Here is a 24,646-nt window from a genome sequence, read left to right as displayed (position 1 = left end):
CACAAAATCTCCTAGTTCCCTTCTGGACAATGGCTGTAGTATTGGGCTCATGCTACACTTGTTCACTGCTCCTGGTCACTGGGAAATGGAAAAACAATGACACTTGATCACTGGGAGAGTAACAAGCCAAATTTACATTTAAAAATATAGAGAAAGTAATATGGAAAAGGAAATGATCTCAGACAGATGTCACATGTCTGGTGCAGTGTTCAGTAAACACAACAGCTTTAGCCGGAATAACATTTCATTTACAAAAGAAAAAAGATTATGTGCTCACCATAACGTTCCATCTGTGTTTTCTATCTTCATTCATCCTTGACAGATGGGTTCGGTTCCAATATCAGAACCGACTCGACTGTTGCTACAGTTCGCTCCATCCAAAAATCTCTTGAGCTTCACCTCTACCCAGAATCCCTCTCTCTCAATTACCTTGGAACGAGTTTGCAGAAAAGATATCGAAACATACAAATCATATATATATATATATATATATATATATATATATATATATATATATACACATAGATATATCCAAGGTAATCCAGGTGGAAGCCTTATCTACTGTGCTTGGACATGATAATAGTTCAAGTAAGTTTGATCCACTCCACCAAAAATCTTTGAGGTTGTGGATGGAGTAGGGGGGAGTCAAGGACGAATGAAGATTGACAACACAGATGGAATGTTATGGTGAGTGCAAACTTCTTTATCTGATGTTGTCGGTCTTCATTCCATCCTTGACAGATGGGACAAAGTCCTCAGCTACTTAAAATCTTGGGTGGAGTCATGCAAGGATATTCCTGAGCACCATCGAGCCAAAGGACGATCATCTCCTAGAGACTAGGTCCAATTTGTAATGAGTATTAAAGGTATGGGAAGTAGCCCAAGTAGCTGCTGCACATACGTCATCCACTGAAGCTCTGGATTGAAAGACAACTGATGTGGCTTTAGACATTGTAAAATGTGCTTTCACTGGTTTAGTCAAGGTTAAATTATTCTTATCATAAATGAATAAAATGCAGTCTTTCAGCCACTTAGAGAGAGTAATCTTGCTGACTGCCTTGCCCATCTTTGCACTGGAGAAAGCAACAAATAGTTGACTAGTTTGTCTTATATTTTTTGTTCTGTGAAGATAGAAAGTTGTCGTCTATGGATGTCTAATAAATGCGAGGGGTACTCTCCTCTGTTAGAATGGTTAGAGAAGAAGACTGGTAAATTAATCGTCTGGTTAATATTAGTCTCTGATACAACCTTGGGTAAAAAGGAGGGGTCTGTTCACAAAGATACCCTATCCTTGTGGAAAATAAGGGAAGGGGGTTCAGATGATAAGGCCTGGATCTCTGAAATTCTTCTGGCAGAGATAGTGACTACCAAATACAGTGTCTTCCAGGATAAAATCTTCAGGTCACAATCCACAGAGAGTTCGAAGGGAGAATGTATCACTGCCTGAAGAACTGGGTTGAAGTCCCAAGGAGGGGTCGGATCTCTGAATGGGGGCTTTAATAGGAGAGTGCCTCTTAGGAAAAATTTACAAAGTCTACAAGAGGCTAAAGAACATTCATCAGATATGAAAACTAGAGATAGCAGCTAACTGTATTTTGATGGTAGAAGGAGAAGCTCCAGTGTTAAACAGAGTGGCTAAAAAGTCTAGGGCATGTTCTATGGAAGCTGAAAAGGGATCTATTTGCTTTTCAAGGGCCAAAATGATAAATCTCTTCCACTTACTGGTGTATATCTTTCTAGTGGAAGGTTTGTGAGCTGATAAAAGAATGTGGCATACAGGGGAGGAAATATTTGATGCCTGGCAATTAATGGAACTGGAGGAACCATGCAGTCAACTTGAGGTTCAAAATGTCTGGGTGAACAAGATCATCTGAATGGGACAGAAGATCTGGCACTGGGTCTAGAATCAAGGGTTGCCGAGTTAGATAAGGCCAAAGAAAGAGGAACCAAACTTGTTGAGGCCAAAAAGGAGCAATGAGGATCACTGTGCTCTTCAACCAGAATGCTTTCTTTAAAAATTTGGGAATTAGAGGTACCAGGGGGCCAACTGTGGAGGATAGTGTCTCTCGCTGACTTTTCCGGAGGGGGGATTAGGGCAAAGTAGTTGCTGCATTTGTTGTTTAGGGGAGATGTGAACAGATTGTAGCAAGGCCAACCCCAAAAGGTGGAAAATTATTTTCGCCACTTTTAGATTGAGAGACCACTCGTGAGGCTGAAGGATGCATCTGCTCAGCTTGTCCGCAGTCACAGTGGAACTCCCCGGTATGTGCATTGCTATTAGAAAGCGGTTGGAAGAAGTTACCCACTGCCACACTTTGAGGGCTTCTTGACAAAGGGGATAAAACTTGGTACCTCCCTCTTTGTTGATGTACCAATTTGAGTTGCAATAGTCCCCTGAGGAAGGGCTGTCTGAATGGCCTGCAATGCAAGAAGCGCCACTCTTATTTCCAGGACACTGATGTGTAAGTTGGCCTCTATTGGGGACCAAGTGCCTTGGACCGTCTTACCCAGATAATGTCCCCCAACCCCATCTAAGAGGTGTCTGTGGTCACTATGGCCACTGCCTCTGGAAAAACAAAAGGACGACCTTCAAGAACTTGATCGGACTGCACCCACCACAGAAGATCCGTTTCTAAATGGTTGGTGATCAGGACTTGTTGTGACAACAGGTGATGAAGTGTGGACCACTAGGAGGCTAGCAGCCACAGCAGAATTCTCATGTGTAACCTGGCTAGTGGCACTAGAATTATAGAAGCTGCCATGGATCCTAGAGCTTGTAAGACTAAACGTGACTTTTCTAGATTTACCGTGATTCTCAGATGGGCAGAGATATTGAGGGTGTAGTCCCAGGCTGTTATCAACTGATGCTTGGTCAAAGTGGTTATGAGCCAGTCATCCAGATATGAAAATATATGGAATCATTGTAGTCTTAAGTGAGCTGCTACTACTGCCATGCATTTGGTGAACACAGTGGGGGCTGCGGTGAGTCCAAAGGGCAGTACTCTGAACTGGTAGTGACTGGCTCCCAGCCAGAAGCAGAGGAAATTTCTGAAGTGTTTGTCCATCTTTACATGGTAACACACATTCTGAAGGTCTATTGAGCACATCCAGTCATCTTCTTTTTCAGAAAGGGAAGAACAGACTGTACCATGACCATCTGGAACTTTGTTGAACTGATTTGTTCAGTATACCAAGATCCAAAATTGGTCTCTAGTCCTCTGTCTTTTTTGGCAATAAAAAAAATCTTGAGTAAGTTCCGGATCCTTCTTGGTCTGGTGGGACTTGTTGGAAGATTCTTTTGTCCATCAGTTTTTGGATGTCTTGTGCTTCTGAATCCCTCTGACTGGGTGGAACATCAGAGATTTTCTTCTAAACAGGGGGAGGTTGAGAAAAAGGAATGATATAGCCTCTGGATATGACCCTTTGCACCCAGGAATCTGTTATGTCTAGCCAGGCATTTAGGTGCAAAGATAAGTGTCCCCTGACTGCCACCAGAGGAAGACATTCACTCTTCCTTTCAGTAACATTGAAAGGTCTTGTCTGGAAAAAAATCTCTGAAGCCCTGGTTTTGTGGACCACCTCCGCCATGATGGAGGCATCTTCCATTTTGGTTCTCTCGTCTGCCCCTGGGGGAAGTCCCTCTACATGTGTCTTGGAAAGGCCCTTGGGATTTTTTGAACAACATTTTTCCACCAGTCCTCTGGTTCCTAGAAAATGACCTTGGGAGGGGTGGAAAAATGTACAACCACAGTAGAAAGGGTCTTACCATCTTTCTCACATCTGGATAAAGTTTCTTTGATTTTCAGACCAAACAAGGATGGTTCATCAAAAGGAACATTGGCGAAAAAAGACTTGAATGGTTCCGCAAAATCACAAAAGCGCATCCAGGCATGTTGCCTAATAGCTATGTCTCTACCCGCTGCTCTAGACGTCTCTTCAGCTGTATGTCCAATCAGCCTCATGGATGAATTGGACACAGACTCCAGGGTGGCTAACTGGGAAGTCACTTTCTCTTGGACTCCCTCAGCTGCAGCTCCTGCCAAGGTGTCTGATAATTCCTTGATCAGATCCCATTGGAGTCTTGTGAAATGTGCCAAAACGTTCAAGGACCCTATGGCAAAGGTCAAGCGTAGACCCACTTCCCAAATCTGTCCATAGCACGAGACTCCCTTTTTGGTGGATGGACAGAGGAATTCTCCTTAAGCAGGTCATTTTTATTGGCATCTGCTACGAAAATAGCATCAACTGCAAGACCCTTAGCCCAAAACTGTTTGTCTGTAGGTGTGGAAAGCATCTTGTCTGGTCTCTTCGGATGGGGTCAACTGAGTCAGGGGCCTTCCACGCCCACTGTGAAAACAAATAAATGAGCTCATCAGTGAGCAGAGTCACCCAAGAGGTAGATGGGTGGGTGCCAAATGCCTGCAGGTAAACAGACTCCTCAGAGGAAGGGTTTTGCGACTTCCAGCCACCCCTCTGCTTTAGAATTTTCAAGATGTCTCCAAAGGAGACATCTCCAGGGGGAAACCATGGGGACCCCTCTCCCTCAATGAAATCTGTGACTGATTCTGAAGGGGAATCCAAGTGCTTCCTCTTGCACTTCTTTTTGTGAGGGACCTCTTAGGGGGATAACCTAGGAAGGAACAGGATGACAGTACCTGTGGCTGTGACACTTGAGGCTTCAGCACCTGCTGTCCCAGTGGAGAGTCATGCGGAATGGTAGAGCTAGAAGGGGGAGCCTGTTTCAATGGGGTAGACCCCCAAGTGAATCTCCGCTAGAGAAAGGGCCCTCTGCATAGCCTCAAAGGCCAGTCCCCCTGAAGAGGGAAGGGAGCCCAGAACCGAGAAAGACTGCCTCGGGACTGGGGTCACTACCCACTCCGAAGAACCAACCCTCGAGACCGAAGCCGGAGCAGAACTAACTCAAGCCAAAGCTCAAAGGAGCAAGGGACAGCTCTGAAAAACCTGGAGTGGAGACCTGCTCTCAGGAGCTGACTGGGTAGCCTCAGCTCCGAGAGGTCTCCGTTTCAGAGATAACCGAAGAGCTCAGGGTAACTGCCAGCTCCACAGCAGTGAACTCTGGAGCCGACACAGTCAGTGCTGGGAGAACCAGAACAGAGGACTCTAAGGCCTCCAAGATGGTTCCAGGAGGAGTAGTCAATGGAGGGAAGGATGTTTCAGTACCAATACCAGAAGGCATCGGTACCAAAGATGGGGCCTGAATGCCCTCTAGCCCACAAAATCTTATGCACCAGCCTCTCTTGCATAAAGTTCTGAAAGGCTTTTGGTGGCAGACTGAAAAAGTCTGAGTTGGAGATATAGAAGCCAATTCTTGAATCAAGGCGTTTGACATGGAAGGACTTGAAATTGTAAATGGTGCTGAAACAGAAGTTGTCGGCACCAGAGTGACAGCAGCAGAGGCCTTCGGTTCCGAGGGAACCTTCGGAGTTGAGGTCTTCAACATTTTGGTATTCAGAACCAACGAGGAGATTGTAACAGATTGACTTCTCTCTTCAGCTTTGTCAACTGATGACGAAGATAAAGGAGAACAAATATCTGTATTTGCTTTGTCTGCAGTGGATAAGGCTTCTCCAAAGGTTGATGGCAGAAGTCCTTTTAAAATTAGCTTGTTGCTCCTCTCTACTAAAGCCTGTGGCTGAAGGCATGGCAGATACTACAACCTTCCTGTAAATGGAGGGGGCCAAGGCCATAAATGCATAAAGAATGAAAGTCTGAAATGGGAATTTTATGACCACACTTCTGGCACTTTTTGAAACCAGAAGGGGCCTTACCCCTGGCAGCCATGTCAGAGGGACAGAACAAGGAAAACCTTCACAGAAAGAAAGGTAAATCAATATATATATATATATATATATCTGTATATATATATATATATATATATATATATATATATCTGTATATATACACACACACACACACACACACACACACACACACATATATATAGATATATATATTTTTTATGTAACAAGGAAGAAGGAGATGACTATCAACGATGATAGTAAAAAAGTACACAGACATGTACGGGGAAGGGAAAGATTCCTGACAGAAAGAGAGAGAGAACTATCAACAATGACAGTTGGGGATTACATAATAATGTAAAGGAAAAAAGTATCAGTGATGATACAAAGATTACACAAAGTATAACGAGAGAGGTAGAGATGAAGAAAAAGAAATTTGAAAGAAAGACACAAAAATTTTACCTAATCCCACAAATGCTTGAGAGTATCAGCTAAATGTGACCATTTTAGAAAGTGGCAAACGAGATCTGAGTTAATTGAACGAGAGGGATTCTGAGTAGAGGTGAAACTCGAGAGTTTTTGGCTGGTGCGAGCTGTAGTAACAGTTGAGACTGCTCCTATATCGGAACCGAACCCATCTGTCAAGGATGGAATGAAGATTGACAACATCAGATTACAGCACTATCAATTACAGACATACAAATAGACAAAACAGTTAATTAAGAGTATATCTATGGCAGGCTGTGTGGCATGAAAGTATAACTATCACCAGCTGACATCTGTAAGTATTTTAAGCAGCAGTCTACCTGCCCACTGCTAAGAAATTTTAAGAATGAGCAAAGAATCAGATAAAAACAGGTAAAGCAATACAAATGCAATACCAAAATACGTACCATAGCATGAGAAAAGAAACGTGCAAAAGTGTCCCCCTGCGCGTAAGGAGCTGCCCGGCTCTCCGTGAATCAACCAAAAACCGGTTTGTGTTAGGATGCTACAATGCTGTTTGAGTAGTTTTTATTAAACTACTTTTTGCTTTAATACAGTCTACGTGCTGCTGGCTTATTTTTTCTTTATGAGAAAAGAAACACAGGACAAAACCAAATAAATAATGCATCATTCTCAGATAACCTACTTTAAGCCAGTACTTGTTTATTAGGGTGGGTAGGTGCTGGACTTATCCTGTGACTCAAAAGGCACCTGCAGGCAGGTATAAAACACACACACATATGCAGACCCATAAACAATTAGGAGAATCACAAATTTAAAAAAGTCATCTCTTAGGGATATGGGAAGAAGCTTAAGCACTTGGCAAAATCCAAAGGAGGACATACCGACTCCATAAAGAAGGCACCCCAGCTAAGAATTAAACTGCAGAATCAAGCATTGTGTGTAGCAGTATTAACTGCTGCAGCACAGTGCTGTCACATTATGACAATAAGCATTACATTATTAAAAATGCAGGTGAGGAGACTACATTTGTCTGTAAGAATACATTCCGTTACAAGAGTAGTCACTGCAATAGCAAGTTATAACACTGAAGTCATATCCAACTTGTCTTCATCTACATCAGAGTTTGTCAGCAGACTCATAACCCCCATGAAGGACTTAGCTGGGTCCCAAGGCAGTGATCCACAGAACTTTCACAGACACGCAACACCCATTCAGAGACACTGCTTTCAGTGTTTCATGACCTGCATGAGTACTGAAGAAATTTTTCAGTACTCATTTACTGTATATTGACTGAAGTACTTTAAAGAAAAATAAACTTCAAATAAGCACTTTTCTCTGTTCACAGCAGGTTACTTCCAGACTTTTAAAAGTGTTTATTTTAAAATTTATTTTCTTGGTTTTCACTTCTTAAAATGAGGAAAAGATAAAGTTGCTAAAGTCAACAAAAGTGAACTGTCAAAGGCGGGAGTAAAGGATGTCAAAATAAACAAATAGAAACCTTTTCATTTTGTCCTGAAGAAGACATTGCTTCTAGCAAATTTTCCAAATGCAGGATGCAGGACCAAGTGACTGCTTTTAATTACCAAACTTCTCACTGTCCTCAGTACTGCCAAAAGACAACACCTTAACACTATCTTCACTGGTACTTTGGCATTACTTGAGGCCATGTTGGCTCTAGAGATTTCAATTATGGAAGAACACAATGCTTTACCAATACTTCATCAGCCTAGGTCCACCTTTTCTGTTGATGAAATTCTGACCAAGATGAAGACATAGTAACGTGTATACAGTGAAAATGTTATTTACCCTTATACTGACACTGTCCCAAGAATGCAGCTCCAATAACCTGTTAACTGACTGGACTTTCCACAAATTTAAGTATTGTGCAATATGCTAAAAATCAATGCTAGTATTAGCATGCTACCCCACACACACACACACACACACAGCTACAGTTTATGTAGACCATGCAACACAAATAAAAGCAAGCAGAGGTTATAATGACAGGCAAAAAAGTAGGAGTAAAACAAGGAATATCATTATGAAGTCTTGCTGAGTGTGATACTTCAGAAGTTGATAATTCTGAGAAAGATAGGCAAATATATACAAGTTAAGACGATGCAGGAACACACAGATAAAAACATAAGAACTAGAACTGACATTTAGAAAATGGGCAGACAACTGAATGAAAAGCAAGGGATATCTGTGAAAATAAAGTAACAAGGTGTGGAGAATATGGTTCAGTAGTGTGAATGTGAGCCAGTCTTTGTGGCAGACAGGTAGTGATAAGAAGAAGGATAAGTGCCAAATAAGTTAAAAAAAAAAAAAAAAAGAGGTGTGGTAGCAAAAAAATACAGACTTAGGGTACTACATTTATTTTATCTCCTTATAGCAGCTGTCATTTATTAATGAGGCAAAAGTAACTTACCACATATTGCGTCAATATATTCATCCAGGCTACAATTTATATCAGCAGTTGGAAGACTGACCTGCAAGCAAAGGGACACAATACTTTACAATGGAAAGTTATTATAAAGTGCCATTAAAGAGTATGTACACCATTAAAACTGCAAACTAAATGAATATAAACTACACTAAACCCCTTTATATCTCATTCACACCTAGCATTTGTGGACAGTCACACCATTAGCAGAATAAATATATTCTTACATTCCACAGCATTTTCTGAAAATCAAGTTAAAAAGCAAAAGCCAAACAGAAGTAAATATATGGGGAACAGAAAAAAGTTATGTACTCACCATAACATGAGACTTGGATCCAACTTGGCCACTTCTAACAGATCACCAGATCCAAATCTCCTGAGCTCCTCCCTTTACTCATAATGTCCATCAATGTAACGTACCTCAGATCAAATCTGCTGCCCCTAGATATAAAGGAACAACCTATTACATAAATTAACAAAGGCAGAAAGGAAAAGAGAAGCTGGAGCTCAAACAAGACATAGAGGTCCCTGTAGAAATCTTAGAACTTTCCAGAAGCAAATGATGGGGGTAGGTAAGCAAGAAGTTGAGGAAGAATGAAAATGGACAACACAGATGGAACGTTATGGTGAGTACACAACTTTTTTATCTGATGTTGTCCATTTCATTCATTCTGCAACTGATGGGACAGAGTCTCCAGCTAATGGAACCTTGGATGGCTTTCACGGAAGCATATTCTGGAGTATTGGAGTGCCAAAGGCTGCTCTGCTCCCAGAAATCAAATCTAATTTGTAATGAGCAATGAAAGTGTGAGAATTAGTCCAAGTTGCAGTTACACAAATGCCATCTAAAGAAGACATTGACCAAAAGGATGAAGAGACTGCCATAGACCTTGTGGAATGAGCTCTAGGAGGCTTAAGCAAGGATATTTTTTTTTACCACAGACAAAGGAGATTCATTCAGTTAACCACTTGGCCAAAGTAACTCTGGAAATTAGTTTGCCCAATTTGTTAAGAGAGAAGGAAACAGACAACTGGTCAGTTTGCCTGAAGTCTTTAGTTCTATGAAGGTAAAAGCAAAGTTGTCTATGCACAACCAAAAGATGGACCATATACTCTCCTTTACTTGAAAAGTTTAGAAAGAAAACTGGTAGATTAATGACCTTAGGCAAGAAAGATGGGTTGGTAACAGGTAAGGAAGTTTAGAAGATAGGGCCTGGAGTTCAGATACTCGTTTAGCTGAAGTGATGTCGACTAGACAAATGGTTTTCAAAGACAAAAAGTTTAAGATTTACCTTGGTTGAAGGTTCAAATGGAGTCTGGGTTAAGGTCTGAAGCATAATAGTTATATGTCAAGGAAGAGTAGGATCCTTAAACAGAGCTCTAAGTAAAAAAGCTCCTATGAGAAAGGATTTACATAGTTTAGAAGAAGCTAAGGTAGTCATTTTTGCCCAGGTGGAAATTAGAAATCACAGTCAATTGAACTTTAATAGTTGAAAAAATAGTCCTGTCATTGAAAATTGAAGCTAAAAATTCAAGGATAGATGGCACAGGTGCTGAAAAAATGATCCAGGTACTTGCTAAGGGCCCAGAAAACACATTTCTTCATTTTACTTTTGAAAGTCCTTCTAGTAGAAGCTTTTTGAAAAGATAAGATATGACAGACCAGGGAGGAAAGCCTGGGCTGTCTAGCAATCAATGGGATTGGAGAAACCATGTGACCAGTTTGAGGCCTTTCATGTCCAGACGAGTCACACCTGTTGGGTGAGACAGAAGGTTGGGAGTGGGATCCAGTATTCATGGTGGATGCAGAAGGTGAGGCCAGAAGAAGGGGAACCAAATCTGACAAGGCCAGAAGGGTGCAATGAGGATAACTGTGCTCTTCAATTGGAATGCTTTTTGTAGAAATTTGGGAGTGACAGGTAACAGTGGGTAAGCACCACTTGTTAAGGGGAGACGCAAACAGATTGCAGTATGGCTGGCCCCACTGATGGCAAATCCTCTCTGCCACTTTGATATTTTAAGACCACATGTGAGGCAGCAGAATGGACAAGCTTAGTTTCTCCACAATCACGCTGGATTTCCCCAGAGTCCGTTGCTATCAGAAAGCGGCTGGAAGAGATCGCCCATTGAAACACACTCATTACTTCTCGACAAAGTGGATAAGATCCAATTCTTCCCTGTTTGTTGATGTTCCAGACCAGTGACATATTGTCCGACTGAATGAAAACTGTCCCAAATGGGAGAGCATCTTGAAGGGCCTGCAAAGCTACAAGAACTGCTCTCTTTTCCAGAACACTGATATGTGTGTCTTGGCCTCTTTGGGGAACCACATACCTTGGACTGTCCTTCCCAAGTTGTATCCAACCCCAAGTTGGGAGGCATCAGTGGTCACCATGGCTGTGGGCAGGAGAAAAACAAATGGACAACCTTCCAAGAGTTTCTTTGAATGAATCCTCCAAAGAAGGTACTTTTTGCATGGCTATGTGATGCTGACTGGAGCAGTTAAGGGATGTTGAAGAATGGACCATTGAGTCGGCAGTGTCCATTGAAGTATTTGCATATGAAAACCTGGGCTGGAGGAATGAGGGTGATAGCCACTGTCATGGATCCCAAAGCTTGTAAACTTAATCATGGTGGAAGAGAATTTTGTACTACTTTCCAGACCTGGGGTTTCAGTGTCTGAGTTTGAGTAGAGAGAAGACAGGTTATCTGACTAGCTGTGTCTAGACGAGCACTTCTGAACTCCAGTCTCTGGGTAGGCATGAGCTGTGATCTGTTGCAACTGATCATGATTCCTAGATGGACACACAAATGGAAAAAGTAGTTCTGATTGGGGCAGTTAGGAGCCAGTCATCTAGGTATGGAAATGCTTGGAATCCCAGCAGTCTCAAGTGAGCTGTCAAGTGAGCTGCTACCACTGCCATGCATTTGTTGAACACCCTGGGCTGTGGTGAGATCAAAGTGCAGTACCCTGAACTGGTAATGACTGGCTCCTAGCTGGAAGTGTAGACATCTTCTGGAGCACCTGTTCATTTTGATGTGATAGTACACATCTTGAAGATCTATTGAGCACATTGAATCATCTTTTTGCAGTAGTGGCAAAATGGAATGAACCATGACTATCCGAAACCTTGAATGTTGTACGAAATTATTTATTTTGCTACGATCCAGAATTGGTCTCAAATCCCCTATCTTTTTGGCATCAAGAAGAATCTTGAGTGGTTCCGGATACTCTCTGATCTCAGGAGTCCTCTGGATAATTCTTTTTTCTGGCAGCTTTTTTTTTTATTTCTAGAGCTGCTACCTCCCTCTGATTGGGTGGAACATTGGGGAGTCTTTTCACACTGGCTGGCGGGTTAGGGAAAATGGTGTAGTATAACTTCTGGATATGATTCTCTGCACCCAGGAATCTTTTGTTATAGATAGCCAGGCTCCCTGGTGCAGAGACAAATATTCCCAGACTGCCTCCAGAGAGAACAGTCAGGCCTCCCTTCAGGAACACTGGTAGGGCTTACCTGAGAAGAAATCCCTGAAGCCCTGGGTCTGCAGGCCACATTGGTCAAAAAACGGTGTCTTCCATTGGTGTTCCACCTTCATCTTCTGGAGAAGCAATCTTCACATGAGCCTTAACAATGATCCTGGGATTTGTGAAACCACATTTTTCTACCTCCTCGTTGATTTCTTGAGAAAGGTCTTTAAGGGGTTGAAAAATGTATGGCTATGGCAGACAGCATCTTTCTCATTTGCTCACATCTGCATAGGGTGTCTTTTACTTTGGGGCTGAACAAGGAAGATCCATCAAAAGGTTCACTGATGAAAGAAGACTTAAAGGGCACCATAAAATTAAATAATCACATCCAGGCATGTCTCTTAATGGCTATGCCTGAACCTGCTGCCTGTGAGGTACCTTGCTCTGCTGGGAGATAACCTCATGGATGCATTAGAAATAGAATGAAGGATGGTCAATTGCTAGGAGATTCTACTTCGATCCTTGGCAGACATGGACCCAGAATGACATTTGGAAAGCTCTTTGGTCAAATGTCTTTGTAACCTTGTAAAATGTGCCAGGTAATTCAGCGACCTGAGGGCAAAGCTCGCTGAAGCAAGTACACACTTACCAAATGTGTCCAAAGCTCTTGACCCTCTGTTAATGGAATGGACAGAAAAACCCTGTTCTGACAGTTCTTTCTTAATGGCTGCCATCACAACCATAGCATCAACTATCACTCCCTTGCTCCAGTGCGCCAGGTCCTTGTGAGGGGCTTGTCACGTCACTACAGTATCTGGCTCCTTCCATGCTCAGCAAGAAACAAAATCAACAAGTTCATCAGCTGCGAGAATCACTGAAGAAGTATACAGAATCCTCTAGACTCAAAAGCCTCCAGGAACAATGATTCCTTCTTGGAGGAGGTATAGGAGGACTAACCAACTTTTTGTTTCAGAAGCTCAAGAATGGTCTCCAAAGGAGACGTCTTCAGGTGGAGAGATCTGGGGGACCTCTCCCCTCATCAAAATCGGTGTCCTCCATGAGAGATTCCTGAGGGGAATCTAGGTGTCACCATGTTCTCTTCCGAGGGACTTCCTCTGTGGGGTGCTCTGGGGAAGTATCAAAAGAGATGAAGATGTCTTGAGGACCAATCAGAGACTCGTCCCAGTGGAATGGATGGACAAGGCTCAGAACATAGATCTGGCGGAGGCAAAGTGGTCTGATCTGAGGGGAGCACGAATGTCCCTTCTCTAGACAATGAGAAAGCCCAACCTCAAAGGCAGAATGCCTAGGGGAAACAGAAGTCAAGAGCAAAGGAGCCAGCAGTTCCCAAACCATTGGCTCCTGCAACCTCACCAGCAGTCCACCTAAGGAGGAAGTCAGACATGAGCTGTCCAATGCCGAAGCCCAGAAGGGAAGAGCCATCTTTGAGAGCTTTGGAGTTGACCCCAACCCCCCCCCCCCACCTGGCACTGATGCATTGGTTCTGAGAGTCTTCCCACCCCAAAAGGCTTGCAGCTGGGTGACTCAGAAAAGTCACTGGAGCCGAAGAATAACCATCTTTGGATCTAATGAGGATACCCCCAGAGGTCTTAGATACGACGGCTCCAAAATGGTGGGTTAAATCAGAGGAGGAGATACCAAGGGGAAAGTGGACAAAGGACGGCTCGTGGATCTAGTGGGAGTTGGAGCCAGGAGTACCCCGATCTGGATCTGTGCTCTGAGAAATTTCCTCATCATCCTATCCACAAGCTTCTGATAAGCTTCTGGAAGATCTAAGCGGTGATGTGGAGAATGAAAGTGTGGAATGCCTATGGGGAGATCCCACCAAGAAAGGTGAAGGGACCCATGAAGTAACAGGATGTGGTAGGAACGGAGGAGTTCGGATCTGAGAAGACCTAGATTTTGAAGTAACTGGATCTGACTTTTGGTGCATTTTTAGGAGGAGGGTTCAATAAAGGAGCAGATAAGGAGGAACAGTCTGGAGACCTCTTATGTGACGCCATTTCCTTGGTCACTGAATCTGGCTTCCCCTTGTCGGGTTTTTTGGTAGAGGTTTGAGCCCAAGCTACTGGCTAAATAGAAGAGGAAGAAGGAAGGATGCCTCTCAACACTCATTTATTTAACAGCTCCAGAGTTAAATCCAGAGCAGACTGAACAAACTCCATATAAGTATGCGAGTCTTAAGCAGTAACTGCATTCCCTGTGGGCATCCAAGTTGGGAAGCTTATGCCCACGGGTAATGTACTTTTTTAAAACCAGTTGGCTTGTCAGCCATTGTTATCCAAGAAAGACAAATGCCTAAATACACAATGGACAGAGAATTTTTTTTAAGAAACAAAGGGAAGTGGTAGTTCTTTCTCTTTATTCCTCTCCAACTATGGTAGAAAGAGGGTACTATAAACAGTAGTCTTAAGAGGAGAAGAACACCAACAATGGTACTTTAAAGAGGTTCCGAGAAAACGGTAGCTAAAAAGTGTACTGCAGACTGCTCAGAAGATTATGTAAAGGAGGTAAGAGAATAAGAGAAATATAATAGAGTATTCTAAATCAGTAACTCATGAGAAAAGGCTAAATGCATCTCCAAAGCTCAACAGCAACATGATCCACGTCTGAAGCTGAATGGTGGGGCAAATGATATCCGAGATATGTTAGGTTGGTGGGAGGAGCTTCAGAGTTTTGGATATGATAATCTAGTAGGAACAGCCAAGTCAGATCTGAGTCTTGGATCCCAACCCATCAGTTGAGGAATGAATGAAGAGGACAACATCAGGTCCGTTATTAAAAAGGTGTGACCATCAAAGTTTCCTAAAGCACTGTAAAGACTGGCTCACACTCACTGAAAAAAAGAAGTTATGTACTCACCATAACGTTCCATGTTTGTTGTCCTTGATCTCGCCTTCCTTCTTGCTGTTTGGGTTCAGAGCAGACCCTCGGCTCTGACTTGGCCATATACTATAGCTCGAGAGCTTTTGCTGGCTCGAGGCTAGCCCCTATCCTGGCATGCCTAGCGGTAGTTACCCAGATCTCGTTTGTGATAACCCAGTATTAGACGATGCAATTAGAAAAGAGATGTACTCTATTTTACATATCAGATGACACCTACATATAAAGGTGTAACCCACCCACAAGAGTAAGAAGGGGAGACTAGGACTAACCAAAAGGTATGGTAAAAAGGAAACCCAGCCAGTATAACCAATAAAAACAAAGAATTCCTCTCGATCCTCCAGGAAGGGGGAAGGAGGGTGGGACGCAAGAAGGAAGGCGAGATCAAGGACAACAAACATGGAACGTTATGGTGAGTACATAACTTCTTTATGTTATGTTGTCCATATCGCGCCCTCATTCTTGCTGTTTCGGACCACGTCCCCAGCACTTGATTCTTGGGTGGCTCACTGGAAGAAACTCTTCAGGACCGTGGAATCAAAGGATGCCCTGTTCTGGGAGGCCACATCTACTTTGTAATGAGTGATAAAGGTATGAGGGTTAGCCCATGTAGCAGCTGCACAGATCGAATCCAAAGGCAGTCTGGCTTGAAAAGCAATAGAGGTAGCCAAGGCCCATGTTGAGTGTCTTTTAATTTTCCCTGGAAGTTTTTGTTTATGTAAATCGTAGACATGTTTTATAGTGTTTGAAAGCCACTTACATAAAAAGTCACCTTTGAGACTGCACAACCTTTTTTATTGTCCACAAAGGATATGAACAATTGGTCAGATTTTCTAAAGTCCTTGGTCCTGTGTAAATTGAAATGTAACTGTCTACAAACATCCAATTGATGAAGCTTATACTCTGCCTTGTTGCCATGATTGGGGAAGAAAACAGGAAGCTCATTGGACTGATTCAAATTGTAGTCAGAACATACCTTGGGTAAGAAAGAGGAGTTGGTTCCGAGAGAAACCCGATCTTTATGGAAAATCAAGTATGGGGGATGAATAGATAAGGCCTGTAATTCTGAAACCCTTCTAGCTGAGGTAATTGCAACCAAGAAAAGGGTCTTCCAAGTCAGAAATTTGAGTGGACAAGAAGCAGATTGTTCAAAGGGGGAAGAATCAGAGCGTCTAAATTTAGATCCCGGGGGGGGGAGAGGTTCTCTTACTGGAGGTCTTAAGAGGGTAGTACCTCTTAGGAATGCCTTACATAGCCTATGGGACATAATATTGGACCCCATTTCTCCCATATGAAAATTAGAAATGGCAGCTAACTGAACCTGGATAGTAGCTGCAGCTGCTCCTCGCTCAAAAGTTTCAGCAAGAAATTCGAGAATCTTTGAAATGGGAGCAGTAAAGGGATCAACCTGATTTTTGTCTGCACAACAAGATAACCTCTTCCATTTACTAGCATAAAGTTTCCTAGTAGTGGGCTTATGGGATGAAATCAAAATGTGTTGAACTGCCGGAGAAACATTGGGAAGCCTGGTTAAGACCAGAAGGGGTGAAACCAAGCTGTGAGCTTGAGAGCTTGAATGGAAGGATGGAGAGCCCCCGACTGATGTATCAAAAGATCTGGCACTGGGTCCAGGATCCAAGTCTCCCCCTGCAGGTGAGGTCAAAGGAATGGGAATCATATCTGACGAGGCCAGTAAGGGACAATGAGGATTAACTTGCAACCCAATGACTGTGCTTTCTGAAGAACCATGGGGATTACGGGAAATGGTGGAAAGGCATAAAGCAGCCCCGGGGGTCAATCGTGAACAAGTGCGTCCCTGGGTGACTGTCCCAGTGGTGGACTTGGGCAAAGTAACTGCTGCATTTGTTGTTGAGGGGGGTGGCAAACAGATCGCAGCATGGCTGGCCCCATTTGTGAAAAATCAAGTCTGCAACTTCCTGCTTCAGGGACCACTCATGAGGCATCAGGATAGCCTGGTTGAGCTTGTCCACTATCACATTGGATTTCCCTGGGATGCGTGTTGCAACCAGAAAGCGTTGGGAAGACATCGCCCATTGCTAAACTCGTAGAGCCTCTCAACACAAGGGGTAAGACCTGGTTCCACTCTGTTTGTTGATGTACCATACTACCGACATATTTTACATCTGAATTGCTACAGTCACTGCAGGTAGAGAGGCATGAAGTGCTTGCAACACCAGAAGCACCACTCTCATCTCCAGGACATTGATGTGCAAGTGGTACTCATGTTCCTGCCAAGTCCCTTGAACAGTCTGTCCTAGATAATGCCTCCACCCCACCCTATCTGGGAAGCATCCGTGGTAACTGTGGCTACAGGTTGGGGGGGTAGAAAAGGCCTGCCTATTGTTACCATACGGGAGTGAAGCCACCACTCCAGATCCTTTTTGCAGGATTCCATGATCAGAATCAGATGTGACATGGGTAAATCCTGGAATGACCATTGTGCAAATACGAGCCACTGTAGAATTCTCATGTGGAAGTGAGCCATAGGGACCAGAATGATAGCCGCTGCCATAGAACCCAGGACCTTGAGGACAAACCTTGCCTGAATTCTCTTTTGTGTCATCAGCATTGCAACTTGGCGATGGATCGTTAATACTCTTTCTTGAGGCAGCTTTGCTATCATGGCCCTTGTGTCTAAATCTGCCCCTATAAAGGTAATATATTGACAAAACAACAAGGTAGACTTTTTGTAGTTTATGGTGATCCCTAGTTGAGAACAAGAGCGAAATGTGGATTCCCTTGCCTTGATTAGTTGATGCTCAGTGGTGGCAGTAAGGAGCCAGTCATCTAGATATGGAAACACCTGGAATCCTAGACTCCTCAGGTGAGCAGTAACTACTGCCATGCATTTGGTGAACATCATGGGGGCTGTGGTGAGACCAAATGGCAGGGCTCTGAACTGATAGCGACTGGCTCCCAGCTGGAAGCGTAGATATCTCCTTAACCATCTGTCCATTTTTATGTGATGGTACGCATCCCAGAGATCGATAGAGCACATCCAATTGTCCTGCCCAGAAAGGGAAGAATGGACTGTAGTGTTACCATCCGGAACTTTGTTTTCTTGACTGATTTGTTCAGCCCGCTGAGATCCAATATGGGTCTCCAGTCCCATTTTCTTTGGAACTAAAAAGAACCTTGAGTAAGTTCAGGATCCAATTTGGTCTGCGGGGACTTCCTGGATGACTCTTTTTCTTAGCAACCTTTGAACCTCTAGGTTTGCTTGATTCCCAAAGATTGGGTGGAACATCTGGGATAGTGTGCTGTCTTTTTGACAGGGGAAGTTGGGAGAAGGGGAAATTGTAATCTCTGGATATTATCAATAGTACCCATGTATCTTCTGTGATTGTCTGCCAGGCTTTTGGGTACAAGGGTACTCTCCCCAGACTGTCTCCGGAGTCGGGCCTCCCTTCAGGAGCACTGGAAGGGCCTACCAGAGAAGGTATCTCTGTCACCCTGATTCTGCAGACCCCCCTGCCACGAGACAGGCGTCTTCCATTGTTATTTCCTCCTCTGCCCCTGGGGGGAAATATCTCCATGTGTGTCAGGAGAAGCTCCTTGGGATTTCCGGAACCACATCTTTCCACTCTTCTGGCCCATAGGATAAGGCCTAGATGGAGCAGAAAAACGTACCCCCACAGCAGACAGAGGTTTGCCATCCAGTTCACACCTGGTAAGAGTCTCTTTTACCTGTGGCCCGAATAAGGACGAGCCGTCAAAAGGGGCATTGGTAAAGGAAGACTTGAAGGGCTCTGCAAAATGACATCCAGGAGTGTCTGCGTAAGGCCATCCCTGTGCCTGCCGCCCTGCTCGCCCCCATCGGCTGCGTAAGAAATTAGCCACATGGAGGAGTTAACTACCGAAGTCAAGGTCGCAAGCTGAGAAGCCACTTTGTCCGAGGCTCCCGCAGCTGTAGGATCCTGTCTCAACTCTTTGAGGAGATCCCTTTGAAGCCTTGTCAAGTGGGACAAATAGTTCAATGACCTGAGTGTAAAAGTCATTGAAGAAAACATATGCTTCCCGTATCTGTCCATCATACGAGACTCTTTATTTGGTGGATGGACAGATGAAGAAGTTTCTGCTAATTCCTTCTTGGTGGCTGCTGCTACCACCATAGCATCAATGGGAACACCTTTGGATAAGAAGAGTCTGTCTTCAGGGGCTGTTATGAATTTATTGGTCCTCCGTGGAGCTGGTTCCATCATGTCTGGAGAGCTCTATGCCTTTCGACTCACTATGTGCAATAGTGGGTCAAAAGGAGAAGATACCCAACAGGTAGATGGTCAGGAAACAAATGCATCCAAGTACACTGACTCATCTTCAGAAGGGGCAAGGGACTTCCAGTCACCCCTCTGTCTAAGGATTTCTAAGATGTCTGAAAAAGAGACATCTTCAGAGGGGGACTGTGGGGACCCTTCTGAGTCATCCAAGTCTCTGTCTGATGTCAAGGACTCAGGGGAGTCTACATGCTTCCTCTTGCAAGTCCTCTTCCAAGGGACCTCCTCCGAGGGATGCTCAGGGGAGGTTTCAGAAGAGGTGGGATCACCCAATGGAGCATAGGTTCCCTATGTTTGGGGCAGAGGTGGAGGTTCGGAAGCAGACACCAGCACCGAAGGCAAAGGAGCCAATGGAACCGTGGGTGGAGCTGTCTCAGCAGACAGCACACTCCTAATCACCTCAAAGGCATCGCGGTCCCGACTTAAAAGAGTCTCCAGCGAACTGAGAGGGTGGCTCCGAGGCCGATGTAAGAGCCGAGATGACCTGCGCCGAAGCTCCGAGATGGAGAGTAGGGTCGGACAAGGGTCCAATGCCGCCCCCCCCCCCCGGAGCTGATGAGAGAGCGTCGGCTCCCAGATCCCTCGATAGAAGGTAGTATTGAGGAGACCAGAGCAGTAGTTGGAACTAAAAGACTGGAGGAGGTTACCGGAACCGACGGTTCCATCACAATGACTTCCACGCACTCTGGCTCTGAGCTCAAAGGAGTTAGAGGAGGAATCGAGACAGGTGTTGATTGGGCTGTTGGCACCATTTCTGTCTGGGATGGGCCCAAAAGTATTTTAGCTAATGCTGGTGTACTAAGAAGCCTCTTCACCACCCTCTCCACATCATCATTCGAGAGGCTCCTGAATGACCGAGAGAAATGGGTTGAAGACCACAGATTGTAATAAAGGAGACTGTGGAGCAGACTGCACCGGTTCCAAGGCAGAAGACCTGGATCACTTATGAGACCTTACTGGCTCCGAAACAACAGATGGAGCCTAGGTGAGAGTGTTTTGTTGGAACGACAGTCATGTCCGACGTAGCTTGTAACTTGCCCTTCTCTTTAGACCGATCCAAACTCAGAGCCGAAGAGGATGAAGGCTTGGGTTTTTCCATTTTTTTTGCTGGCTGAGTCCTCTCCATAGCAGCATCAAAGGGGCCCTTCAGTAACCCTCTTAAGATTAATTTGTTCTTTCTTTCCTGCAGGACTCGTGAACTAAATGCATGGCAAATAGAACACGAATCCTGCAGGTGAACAGGCCCTAAACAATACACGCAACTCATCTGCCCATCCATAAGGGACATCATTTGACAGCACAAATCGCACTTTTTGAAACCCGAAGGTTTTGATTCCTTGGCAGTATCTTTCGACATAATGTAGAACAGCACTATCTAAAGCTAGAGAAAGAAAAAAAAACACTACTAACAAGATAACTAGCCAATAACAGACAATTTTTTTTTTTTTTTTTACAGACAGGAAAGAAGAGAAGGGGGAGAGCCTCTAAGTTAAACGGCGAACTCTCCACCTAAAGAGAGCCTCTAACTTAAATGACCACTCCTTAAAACTTAAAGGCAAGAAAAGCGAAGAACCCTCTAAGTTAAATGGGTTTAAAAGAGGGGAAAGGGCCAGAGAGAAAAACGGGTAGTCCACAGCAAACACAAGTCACTCGGACGGGATAGGGAAAGGTAGAAATACAAAGGAAAACTATTATTAACAAGTTAGATAAGATAAGCAAGAAATTTTTCTTCAAAAATATAACAGAGAAAAACACTTAGCCTGATCCAGTATCTGCAATCTCGACGCTGCAAGTGGCAAACAAGATCTGAGTAACTACCGCTAGGCATGCTGGGATAGGGGCTAGCCTCGAGCCAGTAAAAGCTTTCAAGCTATAGTATACGCCGAGTCGGAGCCGAACCCAAACAGCAAGAACAAAGGTGAGATATGGACAACATAACATCAAGATATATGCAAATGCCATTTACAAGAGGTGCAAATACTTAACCAATTACCGGCATCCCTCTCACAGTCCAGTACTTGCAGTGAGCATTTCACGGTCACACTCTTACCCATGCAAACGCAACATCATTATACTACCAATACAAAACTGCTGTACGCTGATGCTGTTCAAAAAATCTCTTTCCCCAAATCCATCTAGAGCTCTTAAGACTAGGCATTAGCATAAAACAAAAAGTTATGTACTTCCCATAATGACAGATCCTTTACGTCCATCTGATATGACATCTGGGTCCATGAGACTTTTTTCTGATCCATCTGGGCAATATCAGTGCTCCAGCCTCAAGTTCCTTTGAGAATTTTTCCTCTAACAATGTACCACTTCCTAAATTTATCTCAGATCTAGTTTGACTCCTGAAAACCTAAGTACAAAGGATCTAACCTGAATAGTACCCAAGCCTATTGGAGCCAACAAGCCCTTCAGGACTTACAAAAACAAGGAAGAGAAGAAGGAAGGAGGATTGTCATATTGGATGGACATGAATGAAAGTATCTGTCACTATGGTAAGTACATAACTTTCATATGTTATTCATTCAGTCCATCCAGTCCAACATGGGTCACAATCCCAAGCTAATCAATATCCAGAATGGTATCATGACAGGGGACCCTTTATGATAGAAGTACTAAATGATGCTCTAGCCCAGGAAAAGCAGTCCAACTTATACTGCTTGGTGACGGTAGGCAAGGAAGACCACATTGCAAATTCACAAATATCATCTATGTTAGAATTCTTGAAGTAGACAGCACTGGATTGAGCCCTTGGCTTGCTACACAAGGATTTATTCTGTGCAAATAAATTAAGATGGCACAGTGTGAAAGCCATCTGTTCAGACAGACCTTCTGTCCAAACATGTCTGGAATAAATAGCTGGTCATCTTTTCTAAAATATTTGGTAGAAGTGCAGTTGTCTATGAACATCTAAAGTATGAATAAATCATTCCCCCTTGTTTGAATAGTTAGGAAAGAAAACTGACAGATGAATAAGTTGTGATATGTTAGACTCAAAGGTTATTTGGAGAAGGAAAGATGGATTACTTCTAAGGGATACCCTGTCTTTGTGAAATGCTAGATATAAGGGAGATGATGATAAAGCATGAAGTTCCAAAATTCTTCTAGCAGAAGTGATGACTCCCAAGGATAAAGCTTTCAACAAAAGAAACATTAATGCAGTAGAAGACGCTGGCTTGAAAGGAGGCTTAGTTAGAGCTTCTAAAACACGATTACGAACCAAAGAAGGAACCAGTTCTCTGATGAGAAGCCTATGCAAAAAGTTTACTTTGAGGAAAGCCTTACAGAGTATGAGAGAAGCTACAGAGCTTTCCTGAAAACTAAACTGAAAATTGGAGACTGCTGCCAACTGTACTTTCATGGCAGAAATAAATATCTTCCACTTACTGTGATGTCCTGTGGGACAAGTCTTTCTGATCTGCAGTGAAAATTCTTACCATCTCCAAAGAAAGGGATTTGTTGTCAGTCATTACCAGAACTGGAGAAGCCAGGTGGTTAATTTCAAGTTGTGAAGACCTGGGAGAGGCCTCCCAAAAGGGTATGAGACTAGATCCTATACCAGATCCAGGAGTCAGGAAGGCTCCTTGAGTTGAGGGCTTAGAAGGGGAAGCCAAATTTTCTGGGCCAAAAGTGGGCAATGAAGATGACAGCTGCCTTGTACTTCATTGCTTTTTATAAGAATCTGTGAATCAGAGGAAGAGGTGGGTATGCACAAAGGAGCTATAGAGACCACTTCTAGGATACAGCATCACTGGGTGACTGTCCCTAAGAAAGAATCATGACAAAGTAACTACTGCACTTGGTGTTGAAGGGGAGTAGTAAACATATTGTAGCAGAGGAGCCCCAGTAATTGAAAATCTGGTTGACTATCATTGGATTGAGGAACCAGTCGTGAAGCATGAGAAGGGATTTGCTGAGCATGTCTGCTAGGCAACTGAGTACTTTTGGGAAATGTGTTACTATGAGAAAGCAGTGCAAGGCCACTGCCCATTGCCAAAACCTCACTGCTTCCTGATATAAGGGGTAAGATCTGGTTTCTCCTTTTTTGTTGATGTACCAAAGTACTGTCATGTTACCTGTTTGGATAGATATCACACCTATAAAGACAGTCTGTAGTTCCTGCAACAGGAGGAGGACCATCTGCAACTTCAGTGTTGCCCTTGTGATCTGTAAAGTAAAGTAAAACCTTTATTGTCATTCAACCATACAGCAACGGTGCACAGCTGAATGAAATTGTTTTTCTAAGCTCATGTGCAAAACATACACCTACACAATACACATAACAGCAACACCACCACCACCAATATAGAGTCCAAGCCAGACCATCCGAAGGCATCAAAGTTGCAATAACTGTGCTCTGCCCATCTCAGTGGCGACTGCAGTGACCACAACCATCTCACCATCCACATCATCCATACTGTCGCCATTCCATCCACACACCAGCAATATCTCAAGTCTTGTATGTCTTTTCCGATTCCCGGCAGTCCCACTACTTGCACTCAGTGCAACTTCTGCCACCTGAAGCCTGAATGATTACAATGACCACAGCATTCCTTTCCATCCACACCATCCTCACCAAGATCACCAGCTCTATTCTCCAACATCCCAAGTCCTGGACCAGTTCTCAACACAACAGACTCCAACAAAATTCCATTACACAAGTCAGGTTCCGATACCTGCACTCAGCAGAGCCACTACCCTGAAGGCCGAATGACCATGGACAGTTCAACGACCTCAGAGACCAATGATCCTCAAAAAAACATAGCAAATCCTCCAGACTAAGCCGAAACACCATAATTGCAAACACTGCATACTAACCAGCCGAATGGCTCACAAATGAATGACATACTGACAAAAATCACAGAAAAAAACATGAACTGCACCTCAGGAGCCAGAGTAGCCACAGCCACACAGAGTGCTGCCATAATGACTTATTATGTGTGACGTATAGCTGTCCATACAACTTGGATCATTTTCTCCTCATAATGCCCCCACACTATGGAGGAAGCAAACTGAAAACATGGTTTGCCAGGGTAGACCATCAGAGTGTGTAACCACCACCTCAGGTGGTGGTGATTAAGACCATCAGAGAGTGTAACCAGCACCTTGGGTGTTCCCTGCATGGATCAATTATTGTAATGTGTTTGGAAAAAGAGTAAATGTGGTGTGACCACTATGATTGAATAAGCTACTGCAGAATTCTCATGTGAAAACAAGCAAAATGCACTATTAGAATCAGTGTAGAGAAAAAGGATGTAATCTCTACACGCAGGCTATTTTGGCAAGCAAGATCTGAGGTACATCAAGAAAGTGGTGCATT

General features: G+C 43.7%; 1 protein-coding gene across 4 annotated transcripts in view; it reads right to left on the bottom strand.

The window, feature by feature from the left end:
* The window catches only part of IFT46 (intraflagellar transport 46), a 716,375-nt gene that overhangs the window by 212,013 nt on the left and 479,716 nt on the right, over nucleotides 1-24,646 (bottom strand). For all 4 annotated transcript variants that reach the window (XM_044080916.1, XM_044080913.1, XM_044080915.1 and 1 more), the window contains exon 10: nucleotides 8,638-8,698. In XM_044080916.1, the coding sequence (XP_043936851.1) occupies nucleotides 8,638-8,698 (61 nt within the window). The remainder of the gene's footprint in view (nucleotides 1-8,637; nucleotides 8,699-24,646) is intronic.

Source organism: Protopterus annectens, chromosome 8.part0 (assembly GCF_019279795.1).
Source record: "Protopterus annectens isolate FY-2018-M chromosome 8.part0, PAN1.0, whole genome shotgun sequence".
NCBI lineage: Eukaryota > Metazoa > Chordata > Ceratodontiformes > Protopteridae > Protopterus > Protopterus annectens.
Note: the sequence above shows the minus strand (reverse complement) of the source record. Positions and strands in the feature narration are given on the sequence as shown.